Genomic DNA, 27,834 nt, shown 5'->3' on the forward strand with positions numbered 1-27,834 from the left:
GTGTGTGTGTGGGGGGGGGTGATCTTCAGAGGCCCAAACTCAGGTTCCCGTTCCCTGTCCTTCCGCTTGGGCTTCTACCGGCTCGGAGCTTCCATCTCTTTCCACTGTTCATCTCTCCCTCTCTCTCTCTTTCCACTGTTCACCTCTCTCAGTCGCTCCCTTTCTCTCTCTCTATCCACTGTTCATCTCTCCCTCTCTCTATCCACTGTTCATCTCTCCCTCTCTCTCTCTCTTTCCACTGTTCACCTCTCTCTATCCCTCTCTTTCTCTCTCTCTTTCCACAGTTTACCTCTCTCTCTCTCTCTCTCTGGCTCCCTCCTGTAGAGCACTGCCAAAAATATCATTTGCAAACCATAATGAGAACCAGGAAACGTGCCCCCCCCTCTCCCTCTCTTTCTCTCATTCCCCCCCCCCCCCAACTCCTCTCCTCCGTTTGCTAGAAAGCGTTTGCTTCAGTCCTGTAAGATGCAGGACTGTAACCCCCCCCTCTCCTCCTCCTCCTCCTCCTCCTCCTCCTCCCGCCCCCCCCCCCCCACAGAAGGAGTCAGCGAGGCCACTGGTTCCTGGCTGTGTGGAAGATTGGAAACACATTGCCCCCGCATCTCGCCCTTCGTCGTTAACACTGCACATCTGCAGGGGCCTGGATGCCACACACATCTGGTTTCTGTATCAGGGGCCGCGTCCGCGTTAACCTCCCGAGCTTAGACTGCGCGGGCGGGGTAGGGCAGGGGCGGGGCGGGCGGGGCGGGGCGGGGCACACACCCCTGGGACTGACCCCAAAACTGTGAACCACATGACACTCATGTACCCCCCCCCCCCACACACCACACACACAGCTCCCGCATACCCAGCGCCCTGGCAACAATCCCCCGGCAACCCACTGTTCTTGCGCTTGTGATATCTTTTAATGGTTCCCCCCCCCCATCCTCTCTCCTTTCTTTCTTTCTTTCTTTTTTTTTTATATAAGAGAACTGCAAGGGAATGTGTGACCTGGCGCGCTTTGCTATGCAGACCGAGTTCACCTCAAAGCGATCGCACGCCGCACCGCAGAGAAGGAGAACGCGGGGAAGAGTGTTAATATTCACAGGGTGGCGCCGAGAGAAAATTGTCCTCTGGGTAGTCTTTTGAGGGATATGACACAGAACAGGATCTTGATTTGTGGGTGGCGCAGCAAGTGTCTTTTGTTAATGGCATCCTTTGACAATGGAAGTGCGTGTGCGGAGCGATTTTGCGTGCGGTGCGATCGCGCCCCCTTCTGGCAAAACAAAATATATATTTTTTGCAGCGACGCGGATGGTATGGAATCTGTAACGAAGTACTGTACATACGTACCTGCATTGTATTATTGTTTTCGCTTATAGCTGTCAATCGTGTAATTTAATTGAATAACTCAAAACTCTTTAAAACTAAAATTAATCTGAGGATCTAACATTTACCGTGAGGGACTGTGTCTGTTTAAAAGCAGTACTGGCAGCAGCAGGGGAATTTCAAGTGGCTGAATGTACCGCAGGAGGACAGTTAAAACGATGATCCAGCCGCCACCGCTGTGTTTGCGGAAGTGTACGGCACAAAAGCCCCCTGACCGTGACGCCTCTACAGGAACCATGACTCTTATTTTAATCTGGCTCTCTACCACTGGCTCCTCTCCAAAGAGACGGAGCCGTAATTCTGCTCTTCATCCCCAGCTTCTACCTCTCGAGCATAACTCTGTCACGGGCCGTGTTATACGGCGACAGGCACGCGCGCTTGAAAAAAAAAAAACACTCCATCACATACGGCGACTCGTCACGCACCCGATGTCCTCAGCGCTTAAACACCTCTCCATTATGGGGCTGTGAGCAGGAAGGGCGTCGCCAGGGATTTTGTGCCCCGTGACAAGATCTCACATTGGGCCCCGCCACCCCAGGTCACCCCTATCCTTGCACACTTACTGCGCTATTTTCTGAGGGCCCTTGTCAGTCGGGACCCTCTGAATCATCCTACCCCCCCCCCCGCCCCCTCTAAAGGCACCACTGGCTTAGAGTCTTAAGACTCACCGATTCTGGCTCCTGGACAAGACTCGGCCACAGGCCTATGAGCTATATCCGACTCCAGTGAAGAGTCACTCTGAGCACAGGCTGAGAAAAAACAGACCGAGCGGGAAAAGGGTAAGTATTATTAATTGTGTTCCATCCGAACTTTCGATTGTCCCGGGGGGTGAATAACCGTGATAAACAAACGTAGGTGGCCCCCTGTGGAGATAAATTGTTTTTTTTTCCACTACGCGGAGTGCACAGTGTCCCCTCAAAAATCTGTTTGAGAACTGCGTCCCCGGAGAGGGACACTCTGGACTCGGATGTACCTCAAACCAGTTTAACGGCAGGGTGCATATGGAACCGAACGCAGCCAGAACAATCGCATTACCGAAACGAAAAAGAGGCGCGCGGGAAGAATTTTGGGAAAAGCCAGACCGTGGTGGAATGCGCCGCGTTGTCTTCCAGAGCAGCCTTCCGCTCAGAACGTGCAGCCAACCAGCTCGAGCCGCCGCTGGCGCTGCGCTGCGGCGTGAAAAACTGATGTCTTTAGTTAAGCCGCCGGATCCGCCGCGCTGCCATTGTTACTGCATCGGCTCCTGGCTGCAACCTCCCGGGGCGGGGCGAGCGGGTCGTTGTGCTGGTGTTACATGAGGACAAATGCAGCCGCTACTTCTCTCCAAAACTCCGGCGCTCCGCCCGCAGGGCAGGAAAGCGCCGGTTCACAACTCGAGCCTGGACGTTGTGGCTTGCGGTACCTCTCGAGCAAAGCAGAGATCGTCTTCTTATGTTCTTTAGCATTTCATGTAATAACAACAATATATCCTCGCATTTATATAGCACTTTTCCGAATGCTCAAAGTGCTTTACAGTGAAGGACTCACCCCACCACCGCCATGTGTAGCACCCACTGGTGTGCATGGCCATTTGCGCCAGAAAGCTCACCACACATTTAGCGAAGGGAGAGGAAGGAACATTTTAGCCATAAATTGGAAGATTTGGGCAGTTTGCAGAGCCACATTTGGGATTTAGCCAGGACACCGGGGAACCACCTACACTTAGATATGTGTCATGGGATCTTTAATGACCACAGTGAGTCAGGACCTCGGTTTAACGTCTCATCCGAAAGACAGCAGGTATGTAATACATTTAAACAGCTCACGCAAACGGCCAAACCACAGCTAAATGAAGTAGACGTGGCCTTAGGAATGAGGAGTCGTCCGGGATCCCAGTTCTGCCTAAAGCCTTCCGCGGTGGGTATTTGCTTCGTCGCTTTATTTTAATCAGATTCTGATCGTCTTGAACTACCCAGTCACGCCATTTCCCCATCGAGTCGAGTCATCGCAGTATTTCGGCGTGGCACGGTCTAGATCTGAGAGAAGCGCCATTGTTTGCTTTGCTTACCGTGTTTGATGGCGCTGCGCGTAGATGCGGATGCACTGGCGATCACAGAAGGGCAGTCAGCGTGGCCACCATTATCAGTAACCCAAAATAAAAATGTAAAAAAATAATATTTCTTTAAAAAGAAGGAATGGGCTGCGTGAGTAGTAGTCGGCGATCGAAAGCACAGAGCACCGCAAAGGTTTGGCGAAAATAAGTTTGCAGAAACTTCATCTTAAACAGTTATTGCGAGCTTACCGTATAACGTATTTATCATAAGACACAGAGACAGTAAAGTGTATTTTGTTGACAAATTTTCACTGACAACAGGAAGGAAAAATCCAGGGAAACATGTGGATCAGGGGCAACAAGTGTTTGATTTATAACGAGGGTCTGAAGAATCAAATACCAGTCATTTAATCATTTTCAGTGTTTCAACTAGGATTTTAAAAAACCATAGTCGTCAAATTTATTCCATCATTATCACCCAAACATACAAGACAAAGCAAATAAAAGCAAATCTATCTCATTTTTAAAAGCCACATTTTGAACTCTCAGTAAAACACAATAATGCGCTTGTTTAATCACAGTCATAGACACACTGTAAACATTTTGCTGTATTCTTTTAAGATTCTCACACAAGATGCACTTTGGAAATGTTTACTCAATTTGCACCCGAGCCAGTTAAATTATTATTTTTTTTTTTTTACCACATAAGCAAAGTAAACAAACAGACAATAACATACTACATAAAAGACACTGATCTTTTACCCCAGGTTTTCTTGATGAATCACAATTAACAGATTAAAAGTCCCACTAAGTTCCTGCAGGTGGCAGCACACTGCCATAATTTTTTTTTTGTTTTTAAATAACGAAAAAAATGGAACAGCAACAGGTGCAGTATTCCGGACACGTGCGATTCTGGTGCGTGTTCTCGGATAGCCAGCTCCACCAGCTTCAAGGAAACATCCTTGTTCGGCACTGATTACAAAACTTAAAGAAACCGTTGATATTGATTAAAAATCGAAACCAAAAATCAATGATATTGACGTAGTGTGTTTGACTGCAATCTTAAGGTGTCTAGAGCTGGTGGCAGAGGTGTCGAAGACCCTCTTTCTTTGGTTCGGCAAAGTTTTTCGTCAAGTCTCATTCCAAAATGCCCAAGAGCTCTCAGCTGGCTTGGGTCTTATAGAGGGACACATAAGCTTGATGGAGACTACATTTTTCCCCAGCTTTATGTCACATGGGGTTTTTAGGGACACATCGTTAATGATTAATGTGGCCATTGGACTTTCACTGTGTTCCCGTCTGGTTTTGAGCCTTGTGGTCTCAGCGGAAACCACCCAAAACTGGCCCAACAGACGGTCATGCAGGGGCCAGAACGGTCGGAGCACGTGGGACTGCTTTCTGCAATGTGGAAACAACGCAGATGCATTTAAAAAAAAAAAAAAAAAAAACGTAGATTATTACTGCAGATGCAGTACTGACATTACTGACATTACTGACCGCTCCACTCCCAGTCACTGAAGGCACTGCTCTGTGCTGAAGCGAAGCGGCATTCGGCGCTGTACCTCGGTAGAGGCTACTGGGCTTGTGACCCAAAGGGCTGCGGGTTCGATTCGCAGGTTGGACACTGCCGTTGTACCCTTGAGTCGACGTCCTTAAGCTGAAATGCCTCAGTACACATCCAACTGTATAAATGGGTACTTCGTAAAAAAATAGTAGTCAAAGTTGGATAAGAAAATCGGCTAAACGCCTGTAATAAAATGTGAAAAAGATAACGAATTTGAGTCTGTCTGAAATGTCTCGTTAATTTTCACAGAAACTGAAAATTGTGGCAAAACCCCTAAAAACAGAACAACGACAAAAACAACAAAAAAAAGGGGGGGGGGGGGGGGAACAGTACTCAAACCGACGGCTTATTGGCCCACAGTCAGGCTGCTCAAGAGGACTTTCATCGTCAGCAGAGACGACGGTAAGCCCCATGTGATTAAAGCTTTGGACAAAGCGAGCCCACTAATCTGCCCCCATGAAGAAAAGGACAGGAAGGAAATGGACTGCTGTTTTTAAAGTATAACTGTTATACTCTTAACACACGGCCTACAGTTATACTCTTAACACATGGGCGATACACACCTTGGGAAATAATTCGGATATGAAGATTTCCCTTTTCCTGATTTTACATTTTTTTGTTTCTAAATGTTTACAAATCTGTGGGTGAGTACTTGTTTATTCAAGTAAAAGGTCCCAGCCCTGCTTAGCACCAGGAGCTAGCGTACACCGGGGGGGAGGTCAGAACCACTGCCTGCTGTATAAAGGGGTCGTGGTTGTAACGGCTGTTTTCGGTTTTGGTTACTGTTTGCGGTCGTCGTGGATTTCTGCTGCCTTAGGATGGAGGGAAAAGATGAAATGGGGGGGGGGGCACGGCAGGGCTGAGGAGATAAAGAGAGGGGACAGAGAGAAAGAGATAGAAAATGGGGGAGAGAGGAGGGGAGTGAGAGAGGGGTAAAGAGGAGAGAATGGGAACGAAAGAGAGCTTGGGAGACAGCGGCAGTGGAGACAGAAAGAAAGGGAAGAAGGAGGGAGAGAGAGAGAGAGAGAAGGATGGAGAGAAGGAGAAAGAGGAGGGGAGGAGGAAGAGGACGGCAGTCGCAGGACCCTCTCAGGCAGTCTTCTGGGCCACGTGGATGAAGTAGCAGGGGGGCTTCGTCACGCCGTGGGTGTAGTTCTGGAAGTCTCCGTAGACCGTGTGCTGGACCTGACCTCCGAACGCCTCTCGCAGGAGCTCCGTGAAGTTGTCCAGCCGGTGGGGGTAGTAGGACAGCCGGAACTTACTGGAGGAAAAGCACGGAGAGTCACGTGACCTCGCAAGCACAGGGAGTCACGTGACCTCACAGCACCCCCCCCCCCACCACCGCACTGTCCGTTACTGCACAGTTCCTGAAACCTGTTGTGATCAACTCTGACGCGTACTGGTCATACGGTGCTGTGAGATAATCCCCCCCCCCCTCCCCCCTGCAGAGAATAGCCCAGAGCAGCCAACACTGTTTAAGTCTGAAACAAGCCACCAAAACCTGTTCCTGGAGATCTACCGTCCTGCAAGTCTTCCACACCAACCCTAACAAAGCACACCTCATTAAACAGCCAGAGATCTAACACCCTGTAGGTGTTCACTCCAGCCCTAACAATGCGCACCTCATTAAACAGCTATAGATCTCGCTGAGCTGCTGATTAGTAGAACCAGGTGTGCCAAATTAGGGCTGGAGTGAAAACCTACAGGATGTTAGGTCTCCAGGAACAGGGTTGGGCTGCCCTGCTCTAGCTGTTGAATGAGGTGAGCTTTGTTTGGGTTGGAGTGTAAACCTACAGGATGGTATATCTCCAGGCACAGGGTTGGGAAGTCCTGTTTTAATGGGACAGGGGGACAGAAACTGCCCTTGGCAGCACCCTCAGTGTACTGTTGTATCTTTTGTGAGCTTTGCTCCATTACACAGTGGTGCATTTTTCACATTCAAGAGCTGGAACAGTTCAGTCCTGAATACCAGATACAAGTACAACCTTGCCCCCCAACACTCCGTAATACCTGTATTCAGGTACAACCATGCCCCCACCCAAAATGTTCCCACATACTTAAACCAGGTTAATCTCCTCACCCTCCCACGTACCTGAACTGAGGTAGGACCATGACCCCATACCCTCCCACGTACCTGAAGTCAGGTAGGACCATGACCCCACACCCTCCCGCGTACCTGAACTCAGGTAGGACCATGACCCCACACCCTCCCGCGTACCTGAGCTCAGGTAGGACCACGACCCCACACCCTCCCGCGTACCTGAGCTCAGAGATGCTCTGTTGTCCCATTGGCTGTGGCACCTGTATGGTGTAGTCCAGGGTGATCATGTGAGGTTTGTTGTCCACCCACAGCACAGAGGTGGAGATGTCCTGAGTCAGATCACTCTGGAAAACAGGATCACAGGTCACACACACACTTGCACACACACACACACACACACACACAAACACCCAGCTCTGGCTCCTCCACTATTCCGCGGTTTAGTTACGGTTTAGTTCCCAGCGTGAACCGTAACTAAACCCTGGGCTTGCAGGAGGAGGGGGGGGGAGAGCGGTCTCTCAGTGAGAGCTGTGTTCACAGATCCTCTCCTCCTCCTCACATGATTACCACAGCAGGTGCGCTCATACTGGGCCCTTCAAACCGCTCGCAATTTCAGCTCTCTTAACCCTTTGAGGAGAAGGTTTTTCAGAATGGTTTTTTTCAAAATTCCAAGTCGGTGTTCTAGACCTCCAGTGCTTTCAATCAGCAGTAGTGATTGTCCAAAGCGCTTTACAATTGATGCCTTTCATTCACCCATTCACACACACACTCACAGACCAACGGTGAAAGGCTGCCATGCAAGGTACCAATCAGCTCGTTGGGCGCAATTAGGGGTGAGGTGACACTTTGACACGCCCAGGGCGGGGGATCGAACCAGCAACCCTCCGACTGCCAGACAACCGCTCTTACCTCCTGAGCTATGTCGCCCCTGATTGTGACATCGGCACTAGAATGTTCGGTTCAGAACGTTCTAATGACACGTTTGTGACCTCACACCTTAAAGGGCCGGACTCCAGCCCGCGTCAGCTCCAAGAGTGCAGTGCGTTTCACAGCGCCGCCAACTGAACTGACTTCAGGCCTCCCCTTCCCACGGCCTACTTTTTACAGGCTCGGGGCACCCGTATATTTTTGAGTGCTGGCCACTCCCCCCGTCGTTGGCAGAAAGAGAGATCTTTCCCGACACCATGGAAATATGAAACGTCTCTCGACATGGGGCAGCTGTCTGGTCACTGCCACTCAGTGGGCCTTCAGTAAAACACAGCAGGCTTTTTTTTTTTTCAGCACGCAGCACAGAAAGCGTTGCCATGGCTTTGGGACTGTGCCGTACAACACACATGCATTACAAGCTTTCAGAATACCTTTCTAGTCTGGGTAAGCACAACGCCCCCTTCTCACAGATTATGAGTGGCTAACACAGACATTCAAATTCTACACTACTTGTGCAAGGGTTAGCATTAATATACAGGTAAAGCAGGTTTCAAGTTGAACATAGCACATAAAATTGTGGGAAGGTGGAGGATTTATTATTCTGCTCATATTTCGTAGTGAGCATGGTTATTCATTCGATAATATTTTGTTTATTTTTCTTTCCCAAAGATTATGCATGGTGCTAACCTAAATGGAGCACCACAGCCTGTCGCACACCAGCCAGCCGAGACTGGATTTGACCAAAGGTTGACACAGGCCACAGGTGCTCGTAACACAGTGGGAAAGAGTAGCACAGGTTGACACAGCCCACAGGTGCTTGTAGCACAGTGTGACAGTGTAGCACAGGTTGACACAGGCCACACGTGCTCGTAACACAGTGGGAAAGAGTAGCACAGGTTGACACAGCCCACAGGTGCTCGTAGCACAGTGTGACAGAGTAGCACAGGTTGACACAGGCCACAGGTGCTCATAGCAGAGTATGACAGGGTAGCACAGGTTGCCACAGGCCACAGGAGCTCGTAGCACAGTGTGACAGTGTAGCACAGGTTGACACAGCCCACAGGAGCTCATAGTGGATTTTGAGAGCAAGCACAGGTTGCCACAGGCCACAGGTGCTTGTAGCACAGTGTGACAGTGTAGCACAGGTTGACACAGGCCACAGGAGCTCGTAGCACAGTGTGACAGTGTAGCACAGGTTGACACAGCCCACAGGTGCTCATAGTGGATTTTGAGAGCAAGCACAGGTTACCACAGGCCACAGGTGCTTGTAGCACAGTGTGACAGTGTAGCACAGGTTGACACAGGCCACAGGTGCTCATAGCAGAGTGTGACAGGGTAGCACAGGTTGACACAACCCACAGGAGCTCGTAACACAGTGTGACAGTGTAGCACAGGTTGACACAGCCCACAGGAGCTCGTAGCACAGTGTGACAGTGTAGCACAGGTTGACACAGCCCACAGGAGCTCGTAGCACAGTGTGACAGTGTAGCACAGGTTGACACAGGCCACAGGAGCTCGTAGCACAGTGTGACAGCGTAGCACAGGTTGACACAGGCCACAGGTGCTCCTCTACCTTGTAATAGATGTTCTTTCCCTGCGGCGCCCTCCCGGTCTCCAGGATGTAGTCATAGTTACGGTGGTCGATGATGAGGACTCCGCCGGGCTTCACCATGCTGGCGATGTTCTGCAAGGCCAGCTTCTGGTCACTCTGGTCCCCTGCACAGGTCAGGAACAAAGGTTTGGGCAGAAATACAATCAAATGTGACTTATTACTAACTACAAAACACCTCTCCCCCCCCCACATGACTGTATCTATAAATTACAATGAAAAAAGATGGAGGTGTTGGCTGCTTGAACAAGTGGCATAGAAGTAGAAAACAAAATACACTGCACGGCCAAAAGAATGTGGACAGCCCTTGTAATTAGTGGTTTGGCAACTTCAGGCACACCCACTGCTAACAGGGTGCATAGTCAAGGACACAGCCATGTAATCGCCATAGACAAACACTGGCAGCAGAACGGGTCACGCTGGGTGTGATTTTCGGGTGTCCACATACTTTTGGCCATACCGTGTACGCGAGCATTCAGACAGCATTGAGAACACAGATACACAGAAACACATGTATTTGAAATTCTCATCCATGCCACTCACCAGTCCATCAATCAATCAGTAAATCCAGGAAACCTGTCAATCAGCACAGCATCATATGCAGACGTGTGCATGTTCACGTGTGTTTGCACACTCCCAGGTCTCCTCTCCGAGCGTGACCCTCTCTCTCTCTCTCTCTCTTACCTTTGAAGTCGGGCAAGTGGGCGAACGAGTTCCCCAAACAGATGACCGCGTCGAACCCGTTCCCTGGCTTCTCCACGTCCTCCGACAAGGTCAGCCAGTTGGCCTCCTCGATCACTAGCAAACACAGACAGGGGAACGGCCGGGATTAAACACGCTTCCCACGGGACGTCCCGAGGCCGGTCGCCCCGGGGGAACTCACGGCTCACGCGCTGACCCCGCCCCAAACCCCGTGGCCGCTTGGCGGAGGTCTCACCCCATTGGTCGAAGGCCGGCTCTTTCCTCCTGTCCCATCTGGCCTTCAGCGCGTACTTGAGCATCTTGTCGCTGGCGTCCACGCTGACCAACTTGAAGCCCTCCTCCACCAGCATGATGGAGTCCACCCTGCACACACACGCACACACGCACACACACGCACCCACACACGTACACGCACACCCACACACACACACACACGCCCACACATGCACGTACACGCATGCATGCACACACACACACACACACACAGAGCAAAATACAACCGTTAGTTTCACATTGCATTGCTGCTACAGACTGGATAATACTGTGTTCACACTGCATAACACTGCTGCGGACATTGTGCAATTCAACTGAATTCACGCTGTAAATGTCATTTAAAATTGTACACGCATAAACAATATAGCCTGAGAGGCAGTGCTGTATCGGGAATACAGTCATGGCTACAGGGGTGTTGTTAGGCATGATGCAAAGCAGAGTGCTGGCAAACGCTGTAGCTGTGACTGTGTTCACCATATGGCACGCCCTCGAGTGCTGTATTACTTTTATTACAACGGTTACTGAGTATAGAACCAATTTATTGATGACACAATATTTATTTATTTTGTAATATTATTTCAGAAAGTAACGGTTTGTGTGCGGAGTGATACTGTTTACAAAACAGGCTGTTTGAATAACTGTCACTGTTTCGGAATTACAATCACTGCAGAACGCGGTCTCAGCCAATCAGCATCCAGGATCAAAACAACCCCTTTTAGAACACCTGTTTATACAGCTGGAGGCAAGACTGAGGCAATTCGGATCGTGCAACTCGCACAGGGATTTGAACCCGCAGACCTCCGGTAAACAAGTATCTTTCACCTTCAGCACTGCCTCCGACTGCCAGCCTAAATGATCTTAAGGAAACCTCAGGGCAGCCCTCTTATGGCTTCGTCTGTCAGTCAATCTCCACCCTCCTACCCGCCCCCAGTGACAACTGCAGGATGCAAATGGGAATAATTTATCATCAAATCTGTCTGGACTACTCATGCACTGAGTGCCAGCGGAGAAGGAATCCAGACTAGGGAGGGAGGGAGGGAGGGGAGGGAGAGAGAGAGCTAGAGAGAGAGACTGAGAAAAGAAATATGGACACCACTCTCAAGAAGCCGAGATCCAATGACTGCACAGCTGTAGGGTCGCACTACCGAAGGCATTCAACGGGACCAAATTTAGCAGGAATACTGCCCCCTGACCCTCTGACACCAAAGACCATACCACAGACTTGTTTACTGTAAGGGAAACAACTGTACGTCCAACTAGGGGCACATGGACAAACCTCAGCAGCTACGGACCGAATCTTGCACGGGTTCCTTGAAGAGACACTTACTACATGTCCGACCAATCAGATAAGAGTGAAGTATGGGTCATTTGCTAGAGGCCCCACCTGCTCAATCACTGAGACAATGTGATTGGCCCACATGCTAAATGGAGGAGCACCCCTGACTTCCTATTGGCTGACTGGTTGGAGCTCCATCAGAGCATCGAAGCTCAGCTCCTCTCCAGTTCTAGATAGGCGTAAGTAAAAGTGGCAAGGGAGTGTGCATGTGCAAACAAAGCCAACGCATTCTCAAAGAAAGCACAGCCATTGCTTACTGCATCACTCGCAGGAGGTATGCTCACACAGTATAGATATCACGTGAATGCAGCCGGATGCATTTAAACTTACGACTAACACTCTTCAATCTTCTCAGTGGCCAAAAGGACCACCTCTGGTGGGCTGTATCAGGTGCTCAGACCACCAGTGAGGGAACACTGGACTAAGCCATTCACTAAGCCCCGTGCCGCATAAGGAAGAGCTGCTTATCACATTTCGGGAGGTACTTGCACTGTATGACTCATAGCCTTGAATCACAAAAGCGAAATTCAGAGAAACACGTAAGCGTGCAGAACAGTGTGAAGGCCAGACTCAGTGTATCCAGCTAACCCCAGTCATCTCACAAACACACACACGTGCGCGCGCACACACACACACACGTGCACGCACGCACACACTCACACACACATACAGAGTCTCACACACACATGCACGCACACACAGCCTCACACAAACGCACACACAGCCTCACACAAACACACACACACACACAGAGTCTCACACACACATGCACGCACACACAGCCTCACACAAACACATACACACACACTCACACACAGACACTCACACACACACTCACACACAGACATGCACGCACACACTCACACACACAGAGTCTCACACAAACACACACACACACACACTCACACACAGACACTTATACACACACTCACACACACATACAGAGTCTCACACACACATGCACGCACACACAAACATGCATGCACACGCAGTCTGACACACACACATACACACATGCACACACACACTTTCCAAAACCTCAGGCAATGACCTAGTGGCAGGAACCCCTGCTTAAGGCAAACATCCAGCCAGATATTTGAGGAATGATGTGCAGCTGTTCATGGTGCTCTGGCAATACCACTCTCCCACACTGATAAACAATCGCTTGGGCATGGGGGATCCCTTCCATCTAAACGCACAGCGTGGCCAAACACAACGTCCGACTGAAGAACATATGCGCAGGCGCTGAACTTTCTTGGAGCTTGGAGACGGCTTGTCTATAGCAGCTTCGCGTTTACCCTCCAAACTTCGGTACTGAGGTTAAAAAGCAAGAAGATGGCCACTGGGTGTGTCATCTTCTCAATGTACCACTCTAGCGTCCTGGCATCGAATCCAGGCCGTGCCAGTAGCTACCTGCTATGGCTACCAGCCCAAAGCATGGTGCATAAGTGCTACATCTCATCTCTTGGGACAACTGCTGCGGTGGGTTCACTTGCAGAAATGTAGAGCCAGAGAAACACATTGCTTGCTGATTTTAACTTTTTAAAAAAAATTTTTTTAATGCCGACCAGATCTCGCATTGAACTCCCCTAAACTCCGCCTTCTTCTCCTACAGAGGCACGTTTGACTCATTGCAGGGAAGTGCCACCGCAAGAGTCTGCCCCCTGACTTTTGGACAGTTTCCATTTCCACATAATGTCAAAGGTCAAAGGGTTAAACTTCAGCGTTAACCTCACAGAAGCAGCACTACTTATATTTGTACTCGTGACGTCATAAACCCACCCGACCCTTCCGAGCAGGAGGAGGCCTTGTGAATTAACACCTGCTAACTGGCAGCCCTGCTAATCGTCCTGCATTTTCCCATGGGAGCAGCGTATTAGTGGGGGGGGGGAGGCAAAGGGGAAGGGGAAGGGGAGGGGGTGGGGGGGGGGGGCATAGGAATAAAATGCTCAAGGCCTCTGTGAGGGCAGAATCAATCAACTCTGTCACCCAATCAGAGCAGGGGCGGTGTGAGGAGGCCGCCTGTCGGCAGTGCTGGAGGTAGCGGCCGCCAGACCAGCTAGACGCGCCCTGATAACAGAGGAGTGCCGGCAGCAACCTGTAATTCAGACGGTATTCGGCAGCCAATTCTGCGGCCTTTCCCTCCGCACGACTTCTCCCTGGCTCCGCGTTAAACCAGCATGCACCTGCTCGCGATCTCGCGCGCCCTGTCGCTCTCTCTCTCGCTCTCCCTCTGGACTACAGCTGGTTGGAATAAGCTAATAACGTTTTTTTTTTGCGGTCACATTTTAAACGTCGTGTTGTTGTTATTATTATTGCAATTATTATTAGCCTATTCTTGTTAGTAGTAGGCCTAGTAGTAGTGGTCGCAGGGTACGTATAGATGTCGGAGATGACAAACTGCCAAACAGCTCATTTAATACCCTTTTTACATTTTCTGTAGTCTTTAATTTGCTTATTTTGCACTTTTAAAAACCTTTTTTTCCCTTTAGATACAGTTAATGATTAATTGCCAATATTTTCAAGTCTGGAAATCGGAAATATGTGATGGAACTTTAATGGATTAAATAAATAAACGACCCACCCTATCCTATCCACCCTGACACATACTCCAACAGCAACAGTTTTACACTGTTCTTGCTTTTTCATAGCCTCTGTTGCGATAAAATACATCACAGTATTAGAGCACAATAGTTATCGATAAGATCGTTATACAGCGTTAACACCACCTGCATAACAACCCTCAGTCATTTTACCAGCTGTGGACTCAATGGGGCACATCAGCTAAAACCAACCAATAAAAAAAATATAACGAAAGCTGCAGTTAAATGAATTCAGGAATGCAGCAGCGTATAAACAGCGCCGTTATATCACTAAATCAAAGGGACTATTAATAACTAATGCCAAGGGGGACCACACGAACAGGGTCTTCAAAAATCGCGAAGATGATGCAACGGTCTATATGCAGTTGCCTCATCGGCGATTGCCAATTTCAGGAGGGGGGGGGGGGAGAATGAGATTCGGCATGGACCACAAGGCCATTCGTCGAACTGTTTCAGCCTCGAAATAGAAGACGGGCGCCAAATAAATGAGTAAGGAGATAACATTACAGGCAACTGCAACGTCCTGTTGCGCGCGTGGGGCGAACGGCGGAGAACCGGATCGGTGACCTACCCTGTGCCGCACGCCACATCCAGGATCCTCTGGCAGCCGTGCTTCTTCAGCAGAGACACCACCCAGCTCCTGTACTCCTCCGTTCTGCTCCGCGTGTCTCCGATGTACAGCTGCCATACTTTCGCCGCCTTGCCATCGGCGTACTGATCCGGTAAACCTACGGCGGCTACACCGAGAGAGCGCGTCCGATAAACACTGTCGACCATGCTGTCGTTATTTACCTACGTGGGCGAACAGGAGGTCCCCCTTTAAATACGGTAAAGAGCTGGAATGCAAATACAGTAAACTTGGGTGCCTGTGGCTAATCGTTTTCTCTATTTCAGGCAGAGTTCCGCTTCTATATAAACCTGGCAAATACAAGCTTCCTTCCCGTTTTGTCTTTTTTTGCGACTCACGTTAGTTAGTTTTTTTTAATAGGTCGATGGAGACCTCCGGGATAGGGAAACTTTAGACCAATAAGATGCCTGTATGCCGTCACACCTTCTTTTCTATTGGTCCGAGTGAGAGATGACGAAGAGCAAATGAACATCTACATTGAGAAGAATCCTGTGTCAAATAGCCCCGCCTTCAAAGTTGTGCTGGGCCAGACGGGATTTGTTCGGAGTCTGGTTAGAACGTAGCCTAACTGTTAATGAATGACAGATACTATCGATAAACAAAAATGAAGAATATGAAGAATACGGATTTCAGTTAATATGAATCTTCGCAAAAGTCTTCACGTAGACGAACAATAACGAGACTACATTTCATGAATACACCCGCGCACAAATGAATGTAAGCTACAGTATCTAGCAAAGTGCATGTGTGAGTGTGTGTGTACATAATACATGCTTACATAAAAAATGCATGCTGCTGGGCGGGTCAGATTTTTTTTTAAAGCCCCCCAAAATAATAATGTGATGCAAAGTACATGTTTATTTAAAAAATGTCTACTATATTTTACTTTTCTTTAACTAAATTTGAAAATTACACCGAAAGAGTAACCCCAAGGCCTCCACCTGCAAGTTAGATGCGGTACAGATCCAGTATCGCTGGCCTCCCCTTGTGATTGGTGGGTTTCCATCCAGTAGCGAGTCGGCCACCACCCCCTTCCTTGGGCCACCGCAGCTAGGCAGTGGGCTGCACTGAGCATGCTCAGTGTGTTCCACGACTGTTCAGGAGCCAAATTTAATGCTTAGTCTGAGACCAATATAAAAGTACAGCATGTTCTGTCTTGAGCCAGTCACTTCCACAATAATTAAACAGGAGAAAACACAATGACAGCAACAGATATGTGATCACAATGTTTTTAACTGAAAATTCTAACACTGATATAGCCATCACTCCAGGTAATTGAGTAATGGAGTTCTAGAATGCTGACTTGGAATTTTGAGGAAAATAAAATTTAAAAAAACATTCCAAAAAACCTGCTCTTCATTTTATTACAACAGTGTGAGCAGCCTTCTGGCAGCCTTGGCCTAGTTAGTCACTACCCGTGGGAGAGGGACACGTTGCAAACACGTCGAAAACAGCACCAAAACACAAAGCCAGTCGTTTTTTATGCACATTCACAAAGCAGCCGCTGCACTGCACACAGCATCGTTGTCATATCGTTCTAAGAGCTTCAGCTGGTTTTAAGGACCCTGTAAGGAATTTTGGTTGGTATAATCTGCCTGAGCATGCCTGGGTGTTGACTTGAATGGGGATGGACTTGCTGGAGATTTTGCGGGTTTTGGGGTTTTTTTTTTTGTTGTACTGGTTAGCACATTTTTACACAGCCAACCTTCATTTTCTTGATATTCTTGGACCCCAAAACACGTCAAATAAATGTGCAACTCTAGTTGGATGTATTTTGGAGCGAGATGGTGAGGTGTCCCCCACCTTCCCAGCCATTGGAGAGAAGTTTATTTAATTAATATTTATTTAGTTAATATTCCAGTTATTTGTGTTTGGTTGAGTTGGGCTGAGGTGACTCTCAGAACAGAAGTTGGCACAAAATCCTGAAACGGATCAGTCCTTGTCCCAGTCACTTTTATTAACTGATTTTACCATAGTCTAAACATATTCGCTGAATAGTTTTGCTGACACTCTTTCATATTGACCTGAATGTGTTTCTGACGCTTACATTACATTACATTACATTACAGGCATTTAGCAGATGCTCTTATCCAGAGCGACGTACAACAAGTGCTTACATATCTCTTAGCCTGTTAAAAATACGGCGACAAGCTCTGTTTTTCGACCTTAGCATCAGCCAGAATCAGACCGAAGTTCATCTCATACAGGAACAGACTGCCTCAAGGGTATTTAGACTTTGAATCTTCCAAAGTTGAAACAGTCCTCAAATGTTTTGACGTTTTACCAGGTTTTCCTTCACTGTGCACATTCTATGTCATGAATCCTTTGTGAAGTGACCACACAGACTGTTTTAATTTCAGATATTTGGAAAAAAGTACAGCAGACAACAGTAGAGATCGTAATCTAAACTGAAAACCATACTGGAACAGCCCCAAAAGACTAAAAGGAAGATAATTAATATTATCTTGAGACATCACAGGGGAACGGTATGTGCAGTTCTGGCAAATAGATGTCTAGATGTACAGCGTGGTCTCTCTCTTTGAATAAAAGCATCTTCTCAACTGCCATTTGTTTTCAGTATCAGCTCGATCTTTGAGAAGATCGAACTGCCTGCCTCAGGAATGTTTTAGCCCATATATATTACTAATGGACTGTGAGACTAGGTTGTTAATACAGAAGCTCAGCTACGTATGGAGTAGATCATAAACACTTAAAAATTTTTTTTTTTTTTTTTACATAGCTTGTTATAATTGTGATCGATATGTGATCAGGATTTGTACTTTCCCCTTTTGGTCAATGGAGGTAACGTGCATCAGTGCTTCAGTGATGTTGTGTTTAAACTCTCAGGTCTGAGAAAGTTGTTGGCCAGGTCTAAACCAAATATTGCTCATATTACTTAACATTTCATTACAATCACTTGTAAGTACTCTTATTTTATTAGGGGAATGTGCTTATTTTCTCTAACGCTGCACGTCGTTCCTGATTTTTGTAATTGTGGATAGGAGCATGTGCTAAATGAATGCATTGCAGGCTATCTTCATAAATACGTTTACACATAACTTTTGCTTTACAAAAAAGGTTTTTTTCTTTTCTTCATATGAATTAAAGATAAGGTGACTGTCTTTGGAATGGAAACTCTTAAGGCTCCAGTTAGTCTTTTGGAGGCTGATTTAGTTAGATCAGTCAAACATCTCCCATCTCCTAACCTTGCTTTGACCACATGGACAAACCCATTTGACCCGTGGACTCCAAACCATCTGGTTTATATAAAAAAACACTTGTTTTCTTTGTCAAATGAGTAACTGTTAAACACAGACTAGCCAAAAGAGTGTGTCTTTGCCACATGGGACCAAAGTCCCAGGTCACAGTAGGGAATGTAGGGTTTTTACTTGGCCAAAGTGTCCACACACATTGGTTCCTTGGCCTAAATCGATCACTGATTGAAAAGAAAACGGAAACCTGCAGACATTGCGGCCCTCCAGGACTGGAGTTAAACTTGCAGACACTGTGGCCATCCAGGACTGGAGTTAAACTTGCAGACACTGTGGCCCTCCAGGACTGGAGTTAAACCTGCAGACACTGTGGCCCTCCAGGACTGAGGTCAAACCTGCAGGCACTGTGGCCCTCCAGGACTGGAGTTAAACCTGCAGGCACTGCGGCCCTCCAGGACTGGAGTCAAACCTGCAGGCACTGCGGCCCTCCAGGACTGGGGTTAAACCTGCAGACACTGCAGCCTTCCAGGGCTGGAGTTAAACCTGCAGACACTGCAGCCCTCCAGGGCTGGAGTTAAACCTGCAGACACTGCGGCCCTCCAGGACTGGAGTTAAACCTGCAGACACTGCAGCCCTCCAGGACTGGGGTTAAACCTGCAGACACTGCAGCCCTCCAGGACTGGAGTTAAACCAGCAGACGCTGTGGCCCTATAGGTCTGGAATTAAACCTGCAGACGCTGCGGCCCTCCAGGACTGGGGTTAAACCTGCAGACACTGCGGCCCTCCAGGACTGGAGATAAACCTGCAGACGCTGCGGCCCTCCAGGACTGGAGATAAACCTGCAGACGCTGCGGCCCTCCAGGACTGGAGATAAACCTGCAGACGCTGCGGCCCTCCAGGACTGGAGTTAAACCTGCAGACGCTGCGGCCCTCCAGGACTGGAGTTAAACCTGCAGACGCTGCGGCCCTCCAGGACTGGAGTTAAACTGGCGGATGCTGTGGCCCCCCAAGACTTGAGTTTTACATCCCTTGATGAGAGGCTGAGCATGCAGTGATATTGAAGCTTAACCAGGTGAGACTCATGCAGTGATATTGAAGCTTAACCAGGTGAGACTCATGCAGTGATATTGGGGCCTAACCAGGTGAGACTCATGCAGTGCCTTTGGGGCCTAACCAGGTGAGACTCATGCAGTGATATTGGGGCTTCACCAGGTGCACATGGAGGGCCACAGTCTCTCCTGGTTTTTGTGATTCCCCTTCAATCAGTAGCCACTATAGGCCTTGGAAACAATGTGCGTACACTCTTTAGCCAATCAATGACTTAAATTAAGCATTTAAGTGCAGAAACACATGAAAAACCAGCAAACACAGCAGGCCTTCAGGATTTCAGTTTCAGATCCTCACCCACACGGAATTACAAAAAAAAGAGGGGCATCCCTGTTTGGAAGGGGGACCCCAAATTCCTTCAATAAAACCCTCAGGTGAGGATCCTTACCCAACACACACCTCGTCAGAATGGTGAGATTCTCAGCAAAATGTCTTCTATTAGCCATCTTTGTTCAAGCAGCAAAGTACATTGTAAAATATTAGCATTTACCAATGTATTATTTTGTAGCCTAAAATTTAATATTTTAACATTTAACATTCTTATTTTAATACTGAAAAATACAGGAGCAGAGGAGGGAAATTTTAACCCAAAAACGCTGTCAGGAATATTTGTCAGGAATAACAGCAGTTGTATTATGCAGCATCTGCAAAATAGGATTATAATTTACTGCCATTTGTCTTATTTTTCCGAGGGCACTAAGAGAAATAATAGCGATCGTGTCCAATGACAAGACCAGAATAAAATATAAATCTGCAAAATCTGTCGTTTAAGACCCACGGTGGAGCGCACGTTTCTGAAGCTAAATCTAGTTCCGTCGAATGTGCTTTGGTCAGTAGTTACGTCCCCCATTCGCATCCACCGGTTCTCTGGTGACTCACAATGGCTTTGTTCCGGAAACAGACAGATCATCAGATCTGTACCGACTAACGAAACAGAAAAGTGCACTGCTAAGGGCTACAAGGACGCAGACAGTGGAGAAATGAATAGGTGACTGCTAATACTCACGAAGAGTTTTTTTAACCTTCCTGCCATTGTTTCTAATCATTCGTACTCATAAGAGACCTTTTTTTAACAGAAAATGGAATGTAGTATTACCAGGACTCGACGATATGGAACTACACACAAAGATGACTCGGAGGCTGAGGTGAGTGGAAGACTGAGAAGACTTCACTTGAGGGCAGAACTGCGCAAACAACAGAAAGACCATGTTAACAGGGCAAACACGAGAAGCCACAGAAACTGGGGGAACCAGTAAGCTAAAGGCAGACACAAGAGCAACACAAACACTACACAAGGACCAAGCAAAGACTAATTGAACAGAGGACCTAAAGACAGAAATAGTGCTTAATGAAACAAGCCATAAGTGCTAACAGTAATCACACCAATAATCCAATGAAATAACCCTAAAACTAGGAACGAGACACGCAAAAAATGGACAATACTAAGAAGGGGGGCAGGTGGCCTCTGGTGGTCAGAAGCAGGAACTGCGACAACTATTAAATATGCCGAAATAAAACAAAATCTGTCAAGATACTGAAACACTTAAATATACGGGAAAAATGTACACATTTTTTGCTGCTTTCAGATTCTGCAACATATTTTTGTAAAAATTCACTATTGTGAAAATGTTTTTATTATATTTTCAAAAAGTCTCCATATTTAAAATATATTTCATTATGTTCAGTTTTTGAATATCCAAATAATTTCTTATTTCTCCAGTCTCTTCTCAAAGTTTTCATTTTCTGTCTTATTGCTGGTCTGACACCAAAAGTACAGTACAGATTTTCAAATTCACATGTTTCGTGTTTTTTCTAAAATGATTCAAAATATTTTCCCTGTTCGTCACCATTAACGTGTAGTTTCATCCCAGAACATCCATCCATGCATAATCTAACCCATGTATTCCTGGTCAGGGTCACAGCCTATCCCAGCATGCATTAAGCAGGAAGCAGGAATGGACTGTAGACAGGTCACCAGTCCAGTGCTGGGCCCACCATTCACTCACACACTCATACCTGTGGGCAATATAGAGTTAGTCCAATTAGCCTACCCTGCGTGTATTTGGAGTGTGGGAGGAAGCCGGAGTACCCCGAGGAAACCCATGCGGACACGGGAAGAACACGCAAACTCCACACGGAAATGCCCCGGCCGGGATTCAAACCCGGGATATACTCCGGCTTCCTCCCACAGTCCAAAGACATGCAGATTAGGAGTGTAGCACAGTGGGTAAGGAACTGGGCTTGTAACCGAAAGGTCGCAGGTTCGATTCACGGGTAGGACACTGCCGTTGTACCCTTGAGCAAGGTACTTAACCGGAATTACTTCAGTATATATCCAGCTGTATAATTGGATACAATGTAAAATGCTATGTGAAAGTTGTGTAAGTCGCTCTGGATAAGAGCATCTGCTAAATGCCTGTAATGTAATGTAATGTAATTCCCTCGCTTGGCTTGGTCATTTGGATATTGATGAAGAGGGTTTATTTCTAAACACTATATGATGAACACAGCTTTGCAAAACTTGTTTTACTGATATTTTTATGACATTTTCCTGTAATAAACAAGGTCTTTTTTCCAAACTGACACATCTCCAGGAATTATGATTGCTATATGACAGGTTCATCAATCAGAAAAAAAGGTTATAGTAATAAATGCTGACTGACTTTCACCAGCTGAGTAAAATCTCTCAATGTGAACGCTAGGGGGCACTAGAGTGCCAGGGTTTGTTTTGTCGTTTTTTTTTTTGTTGTTGTTTTTTTCTTTTAATCTTTTTCTTTTGCTTCTGTGCTTATTCAGAAAGTCAGAAAGAGGCTGCCAAAACTGGGATTCTTAAGCCTTAAATTATACAGAGAGGGTTTCATCACTGTTGTTTTTAAGTCTCTACAGCTAGAATGGCCGCACATTTCTCCCTCAGAGGCATATCTGGCGATTTGTGAATAGAATTTTTGGCCAGCAGTAAATCTGCAGCATCCTTCTGAAATAACAGCAAACAGCCTTGTTGTCTGTCGTATGCCTGCTGTAATTATTATCATTTCAGAAGCTTGTGCTCAGTGTTCGTTTCTTCTCGGTTTTGACTCGGTGAACTTTTTTTGAAATCCAGTTCCCTCTGAAGCGACGACACAAATCCCAACGTAATCCCAACAGAAGCGTTTAGCGGCGTCACTTCAAATGCGCGAAGCCTGTAAATCCGGTTTGCAGTAAAATACAGTTCCTGCCTGAAGGAACAGCACCAGCAAATTAGGAATAGAAAGAAAAAGACTCACACCCTCGCTTAATGCTCCAAAAACAAATGTTGATGTATAATTCATCATGCAAACGGTTGATGTTTTCACTACATATGTCGTCATCAGAACCTGTGGAAAAGTTTTTTTTTGTCTTTTGGAGTATTTCAGCAACAGTGTGTGGGTCATTTGTTTCTATTCTTATCATGTTTCTGGGACCCATGACCTTGCACAAGGTTATTAATACAATTATTTTGGTGAATGTATGTTTGCTTTGAGGCGGAATGGTGGTGCATTGGTTTTCCTGTGTCCATGTGGGTTTTCTCCCACAGTGCAAAGACATGCAAATAGGCCATTTGGAGGCTCTAAATTGCCCATAGGTATGAGTGAATGATGTGTGTATGGTGTGTGCGCCCTGCAATGGAATGGCGACCTGTCCAGGGTGTATTCCTGCCTCTCGCCCAATGCACGCTGGGATAGGCTCCAGCACCCCCCGCGACCCTGACCAGGATAAGCGGGTATAGATAAAGGTTTATGTAAGGCACCAACAATAGATATTTACTACGATTGCGGCACGTCCGGGTTCACTGAGTTCAACTCTCTTTAACTGTGATACCTAATCAATCCACTAGGTGGTTTAAATGACTATGTGTGACATGCATTGCACTGTGTGCTGTGTGACTGTGATGCAAGTGCAAATTCACAATTATACTGCTCACAGATCCTTTTATCCTGTACAGCATGCGTGCTTTGGCAATGCAGGCAATTAATTCACAACCACTTGCCCTGGTTTCTGGATATGTTATGGAATTTTTTCATAAATTCAGTTTAGCGTATGGGCTAAGCTCCATGTTGTTTCCCTTCAGGCCTATAATCCTCATTTTTATCTGGTGAACAGTGAGGTCACTGAACTTCACAGTTGTTGAAGTGGCTTTAACCTTCTTGGACAAGCTGCTTTTCAGGTAGGTGCCGATCTTCCCAGCTTTTCCCAACACAGTTCCCCTCCTTTGGTTCTTGGAAAAAGTGAGGTTTGACACATCATGAAATAAAAATAAATAAATAAATATTGAACACTAAATCTCATTTGGATATTTTTCTCTGCCCATGAATGGCTCGTTGCAGTGCTACATGCCGGCCTGTACTTCACCTAACGTTACCCCCCCCAAACATCTCTTCTTATCTGGCCCGACTTATCTGCACTTGACCTTTGAGAGAGGACTATATTTTTGCTCCACATTTCAATTTGGCCATTGGTACAAATGGGAGCAGCCCAAACGGAAATTTTCGCCCAGGACGAAGAGCGACTGACAACAGGCTTCTGCCCAGGTGACTGGGACTTTTGCCCCCCCCCCCCGCATGTGGAAGATTCCAGAATTGCGGAACGCGTACCCACTGCACAGCTCGGTAAATATTTAAAACGAGCTTGGGCAAATTAAGAGTCATGGGCAAAAAGAAAAAAGAAAAAGGAAGCATACATTATGCAACTGTAAAAAAAAACCTCTCAAAACATGAAAAAAAAAAAAAAAAAACCCAAAGAAGAAGAACTCTCAGTTCGCCTCTAGATCCCTTTATCTCCATGGACATCTGTTTGGACCTCGGCTATCTCAAGCAGGATGTCCGATAATCGACCCACAGTCAATAAGACAGTCAGCCCCAATGGGCCTCTAAAGCAAGGGGGGATAACTTGCTCGGAAAACGGCTTCCGTTGACAGCTGCTTCAGCTCTGGGCCAGAACCACTAGGGGGTGCTGTATTTCTCAAGTGATAGTTCTTAAAGACTAAATTGTGGCCTTTCGTGAGCACAAGGAACCCTAGAATTGCTGTACTTTATGAGTGTTACTGATGGCGTGCTTGGTTTGCGCAGACATACATACAGGGAGGATTTTTTTTATGGCCAGTGATTGGACGTGAGCCTGGGTCAAGGGGGAGAAGTGAAGGAGAGGGAGAAAGGCCAGGGTGTGGAGAGAGAGGGAAAAGCGGGGGCAGCAGGCGTATAACAGCATTGTTAAGGCTTTTTCATCGGATATGTGAGATAGAGGTTTTCCAGTGGACAGAGAACAGAGAATTGGGGGACATTATAAACATGAAGAAATAACTGGACACAATTAAAAAGTAGTCTCCCTGAAAACACAAAGCACTTATGGGGAAAATTCTGCTTTGATTCCCATTTGGTTGCATGTTGAATTATGATGAGAAAGTCCCCAAAACTGTCTTAGAATAATTTATTATCTTTAAAAAAAAAAGTAATAGAACCTTTCCGGACGTGTTGCATACAAACTTGCATGGTTCTGTCATTACAAGTCCAGTACATGTTTAGAACGTGCCTAGTTCGAGCACTAGTACAAACAAAGATTTGTTTAAAATTTGCCAACATTCCTCAAAAAAAAAAAAAAAAAAAGTTAAGATGAACACATTTCAAACCTAAAACTTATTTTTTAACCTGAATTCCGAGCTCTGGAATTCCATACAGTAGCTACATGTCTGTCTGCATTTCCTATTTTCTGACAGTAGAGGTCACTGTTTCCACACAGACTCACTTAATGTTAAAATGTGCTTGGTTGCACAGATTGTGGATAACAACATCTTCAGTTCCACGTAAAGTGTCAATCTGGAAAGAAAATCAGCGCAAGACCTTGGACATTCTGACCTGCTGATCAGCAGAATCCAATCTCTTCTTATCTGACCCCAATCTCTGAACTTGACCTTTGAGAGAGAACTGGATATTCTCTGTAATATGGACATCTGTGCCACGAAACGTCAATTATGAACAAAAGTTGTTACCACCCAAACTATGAGATTGTATATGGGATATAATGCACTACATGGCCAAATGTTTGTGGACACCTGGCATACAACATCTCATCCAAAATTATGGGCATTCATGTGGAGTTGGTCCACCCTTTGCAGCTGTAACAACCTCCACTCTTCTGGGAAGGCTTTATACTAGATGCTGGAGCATTGCTGCAGGGATTTGCTTCCATTCAGCCTGAAGAGCATTAGTGAGGTCAGGCACTGATTGGGCAATTATGCCAGGCTCGCAGTTTGCTTGCAGATGCCTTGCTTTCCAATAGATCCTAAAGGTGTTGAATGGGATTGAGGTCAGTGCTCTGGGCAGGCCAGTCAAATTCTTCCACACAAACCATTTATATAAGGACCTCGGTGTGTGCCCAGGGGCATTGTCATTCTGAAACAGGAAAGGGCCTGCCTTCCCCAAAATGTTGAGGAAGCACAGAATCTTCTAGAATGTGAATGTGTACTGTAGCATTAAGATTTGCCTTCACTGGAATTAAGAGGCCTGGCCCAAACCATGAAAAACAGCCCCAGACCAAAGTGTCCAGTCACTTTTAGTCATGTAGTGTACTTATGGACTTTAATAAAATGATGGATGTTTATTAACATAAGAGAATGATACATTGATCAATCAATCAGTCAGCCAATCAGTGTGTTTCTGCAATTGTAATTGCAATGTATCACAGCGAACTGAATTTGAATGGTTTGAGATCACTCTGTTTCATTGAGAATCACCCTGTTAGTTTCTGTCTTTTTATGTACAGCACATTGAGTTGCACCCGCTGTCGGAAATGTGCTTTATAAATAAAGTTTGATTGATTGATTGATTGAGAATAACAGAAAGTACCCTCCTTTGAAAGTCACAGCTTCCTTAACAGAGGGAGTGTCCCCTGTTTGTGAGAGCGAGTACAGTGGTGTGTCTCCTGTATTCTGTTTTTGAGCCTAGTGGTGTGTGCGTGTGTGTGTGAGATTATGAGTGAGTCTGTGTGTGTGTGTGTGAGCGTGTGAGTGTGTCTGTGTATGTGAGCGTGTGAGTGAGTCTGTGTATGTGAGATTGTGAGTGAGTGAGTGTGTGTGTGTGAGCGTGTGAGTGAGTCTGTGTGTGTGAATGAGCGTGTGAGTGAGTGAGTAAGTGTGTGTATTTCTGGCTGTAAACGGTGTGTTGACGCTCATGTGGAACACAGCTGGAGGTCTGGGGAACCTGTGTCCTTCCTCAGTGGGCCCACAATGCCCCCCCCCCCACCCCTCAGGCTGTCCCACACCATTGTCCCCCCTCCCCCCTCCCCGCCCCCCCCAGCACCATCCTCTCCTGAACGTAAACAGCCACCGGCACTGTGCCAGCACAACCTCTCAGGGTCACTGTATCTGGGGGAGGGGGGAGGGGGGGAGGGGGGGGGCAGTGGGGAAGTGGCGGGGCGGGGGGGGTCATCTAAAAGTTTCCGCTCCGGATGACCACAGCAAATCAGGAAATAATTGGTGTCGCAGAGCGCTGCAGCCTCACAAACAGCGCGGTCGGGGGGGCGCAAAGCTCCGTCAGTTCTTCCAGCGCCGGGAGATGTTGTGCCGGAAAAAGGTCCCGATCGGTATATCCGGCCCCCCCACCCCGCCCCCCGGTCCGATGCCAAGGCCGACGCTCTCACACGGACCGGCGAGGGGCACGAGAGGTGCCAGGAGGGGTATTAATATGTTACCTATTCTCCGAAACCGGCAGCCGGGGAGAGCGGTTCAAGCCAACGATGAGGGCCGCGCACCCTCGATGAGCTTAGCAGCGGGACGGAGCGGGACGGAGCGGGACAGAGCGGTACAGACCGGGACAGAGCGGTACAGAGCGGTACAGAGCGGGACACAGCAGGACAGAGCGGTACAGAGCGGGACACAGCAGGACAGAGCGGTACAGAGCGGTACAGAGCAGGACAGAGCAGTACAAAGCGGGACAGAGCGGTACAGAGCGGGACAGAGCGGGACAGAGCGGTACAGAGCAGGACAGAGCAGTACAAAGCGGGACAGAGGGCGGTCCATCACGCTGAGCCAGGGGGGTGCTCGCGGTACCAGCTGGCTCATGCCCATTCGTAGTCACACGGGAAGCAGCTGGTATTGAAATGACAGAAAATGATGTAGCTTCCAATACCACCCCTATACACACACACTCTCTCACGCACATGCACACACACACTCAGGCATGTACACACACACCCGCACATGTACTATACACGTGCACACACATACATTTCCCCAGGGAGGGTGAAAATGGGGCTCTTGTTTGGATATGAATGAAAAGCACGGGTCACTGACCAGTGCCATCTGTGTGTGCGTGTAAGTGAGTGTGTGTGTGTGCATTTGTGTCAGTGAGTGAGTGAGTGTGTGTGTGTGTGTGTGAATGTGTGTGTGTACATGTGTGCCTGCATGCATGCATGTGTGTGTG

General features: G+C 47.3%; 1 protein-coding gene and 1 long non-coding RNA gene across 2 annotated transcripts; one reads left to right on the forward strand and one right to left on the reverse strand.

Annotated features, from left to right (window-relative positions):
• Nucleotides 1–5,900: 5,900 nt before the first annotated feature.
• On the reverse strand, nt 5,901–15,627 carry gnmt (glycine N-methyltransferase). Its single transcript, XM_064301685.1, has 6 exons — nt 15,027–15,627; nt 10,479–10,606; nt 10,226–10,339; nt 9,506–9,648; nt 7,225–7,349; nt 5,901–6,225 (listed from the first exon to the last, which is right to left on the reverse strand). The coding sequence occupies exons 1-6, from the start codon at nt 15,230–15,232 to the stop codon at nt 6,054–6,056; spliced, it is 888 nt and encodes a 295-aa protein (XP_064157755.1). The 5' UTR covers nt 15,233–15,627; the 3' UTR covers nt 5,901–6,053.
• A 4,397-nt stretch (nt 15,628–20,024) lies between these two features.
• Nucleotides 20,025–25,963, forward strand: LOC135235855 (uncharacterized). The gene is made up of 4 exons (XR_010324450.1): nt 20,025–20,390; nt 20,479–20,547; nt 23,490–23,585; nt 25,189–25,963. It is a non-coding gene; the product is annotated as an uncharacterized LOC135235855 (long non-coding RNA).
• The last annotated feature ends 1,871 nt before the right edge of the window (nt 25,964–27,834 follow it).

The sequence above is a fragment of the Anguilla rostrata genome, chromosome 1 (assembly GCF_018555375.3).
Source record: "Anguilla rostrata isolate EN2019 chromosome 1, ASM1855537v3, whole genome shotgun sequence".
Lineage (NCBI taxonomy): Eukaryota > Metazoa > Chordata > Actinopteri > Anguilliformes > Anguillidae > Anguilla > Anguilla rostrata.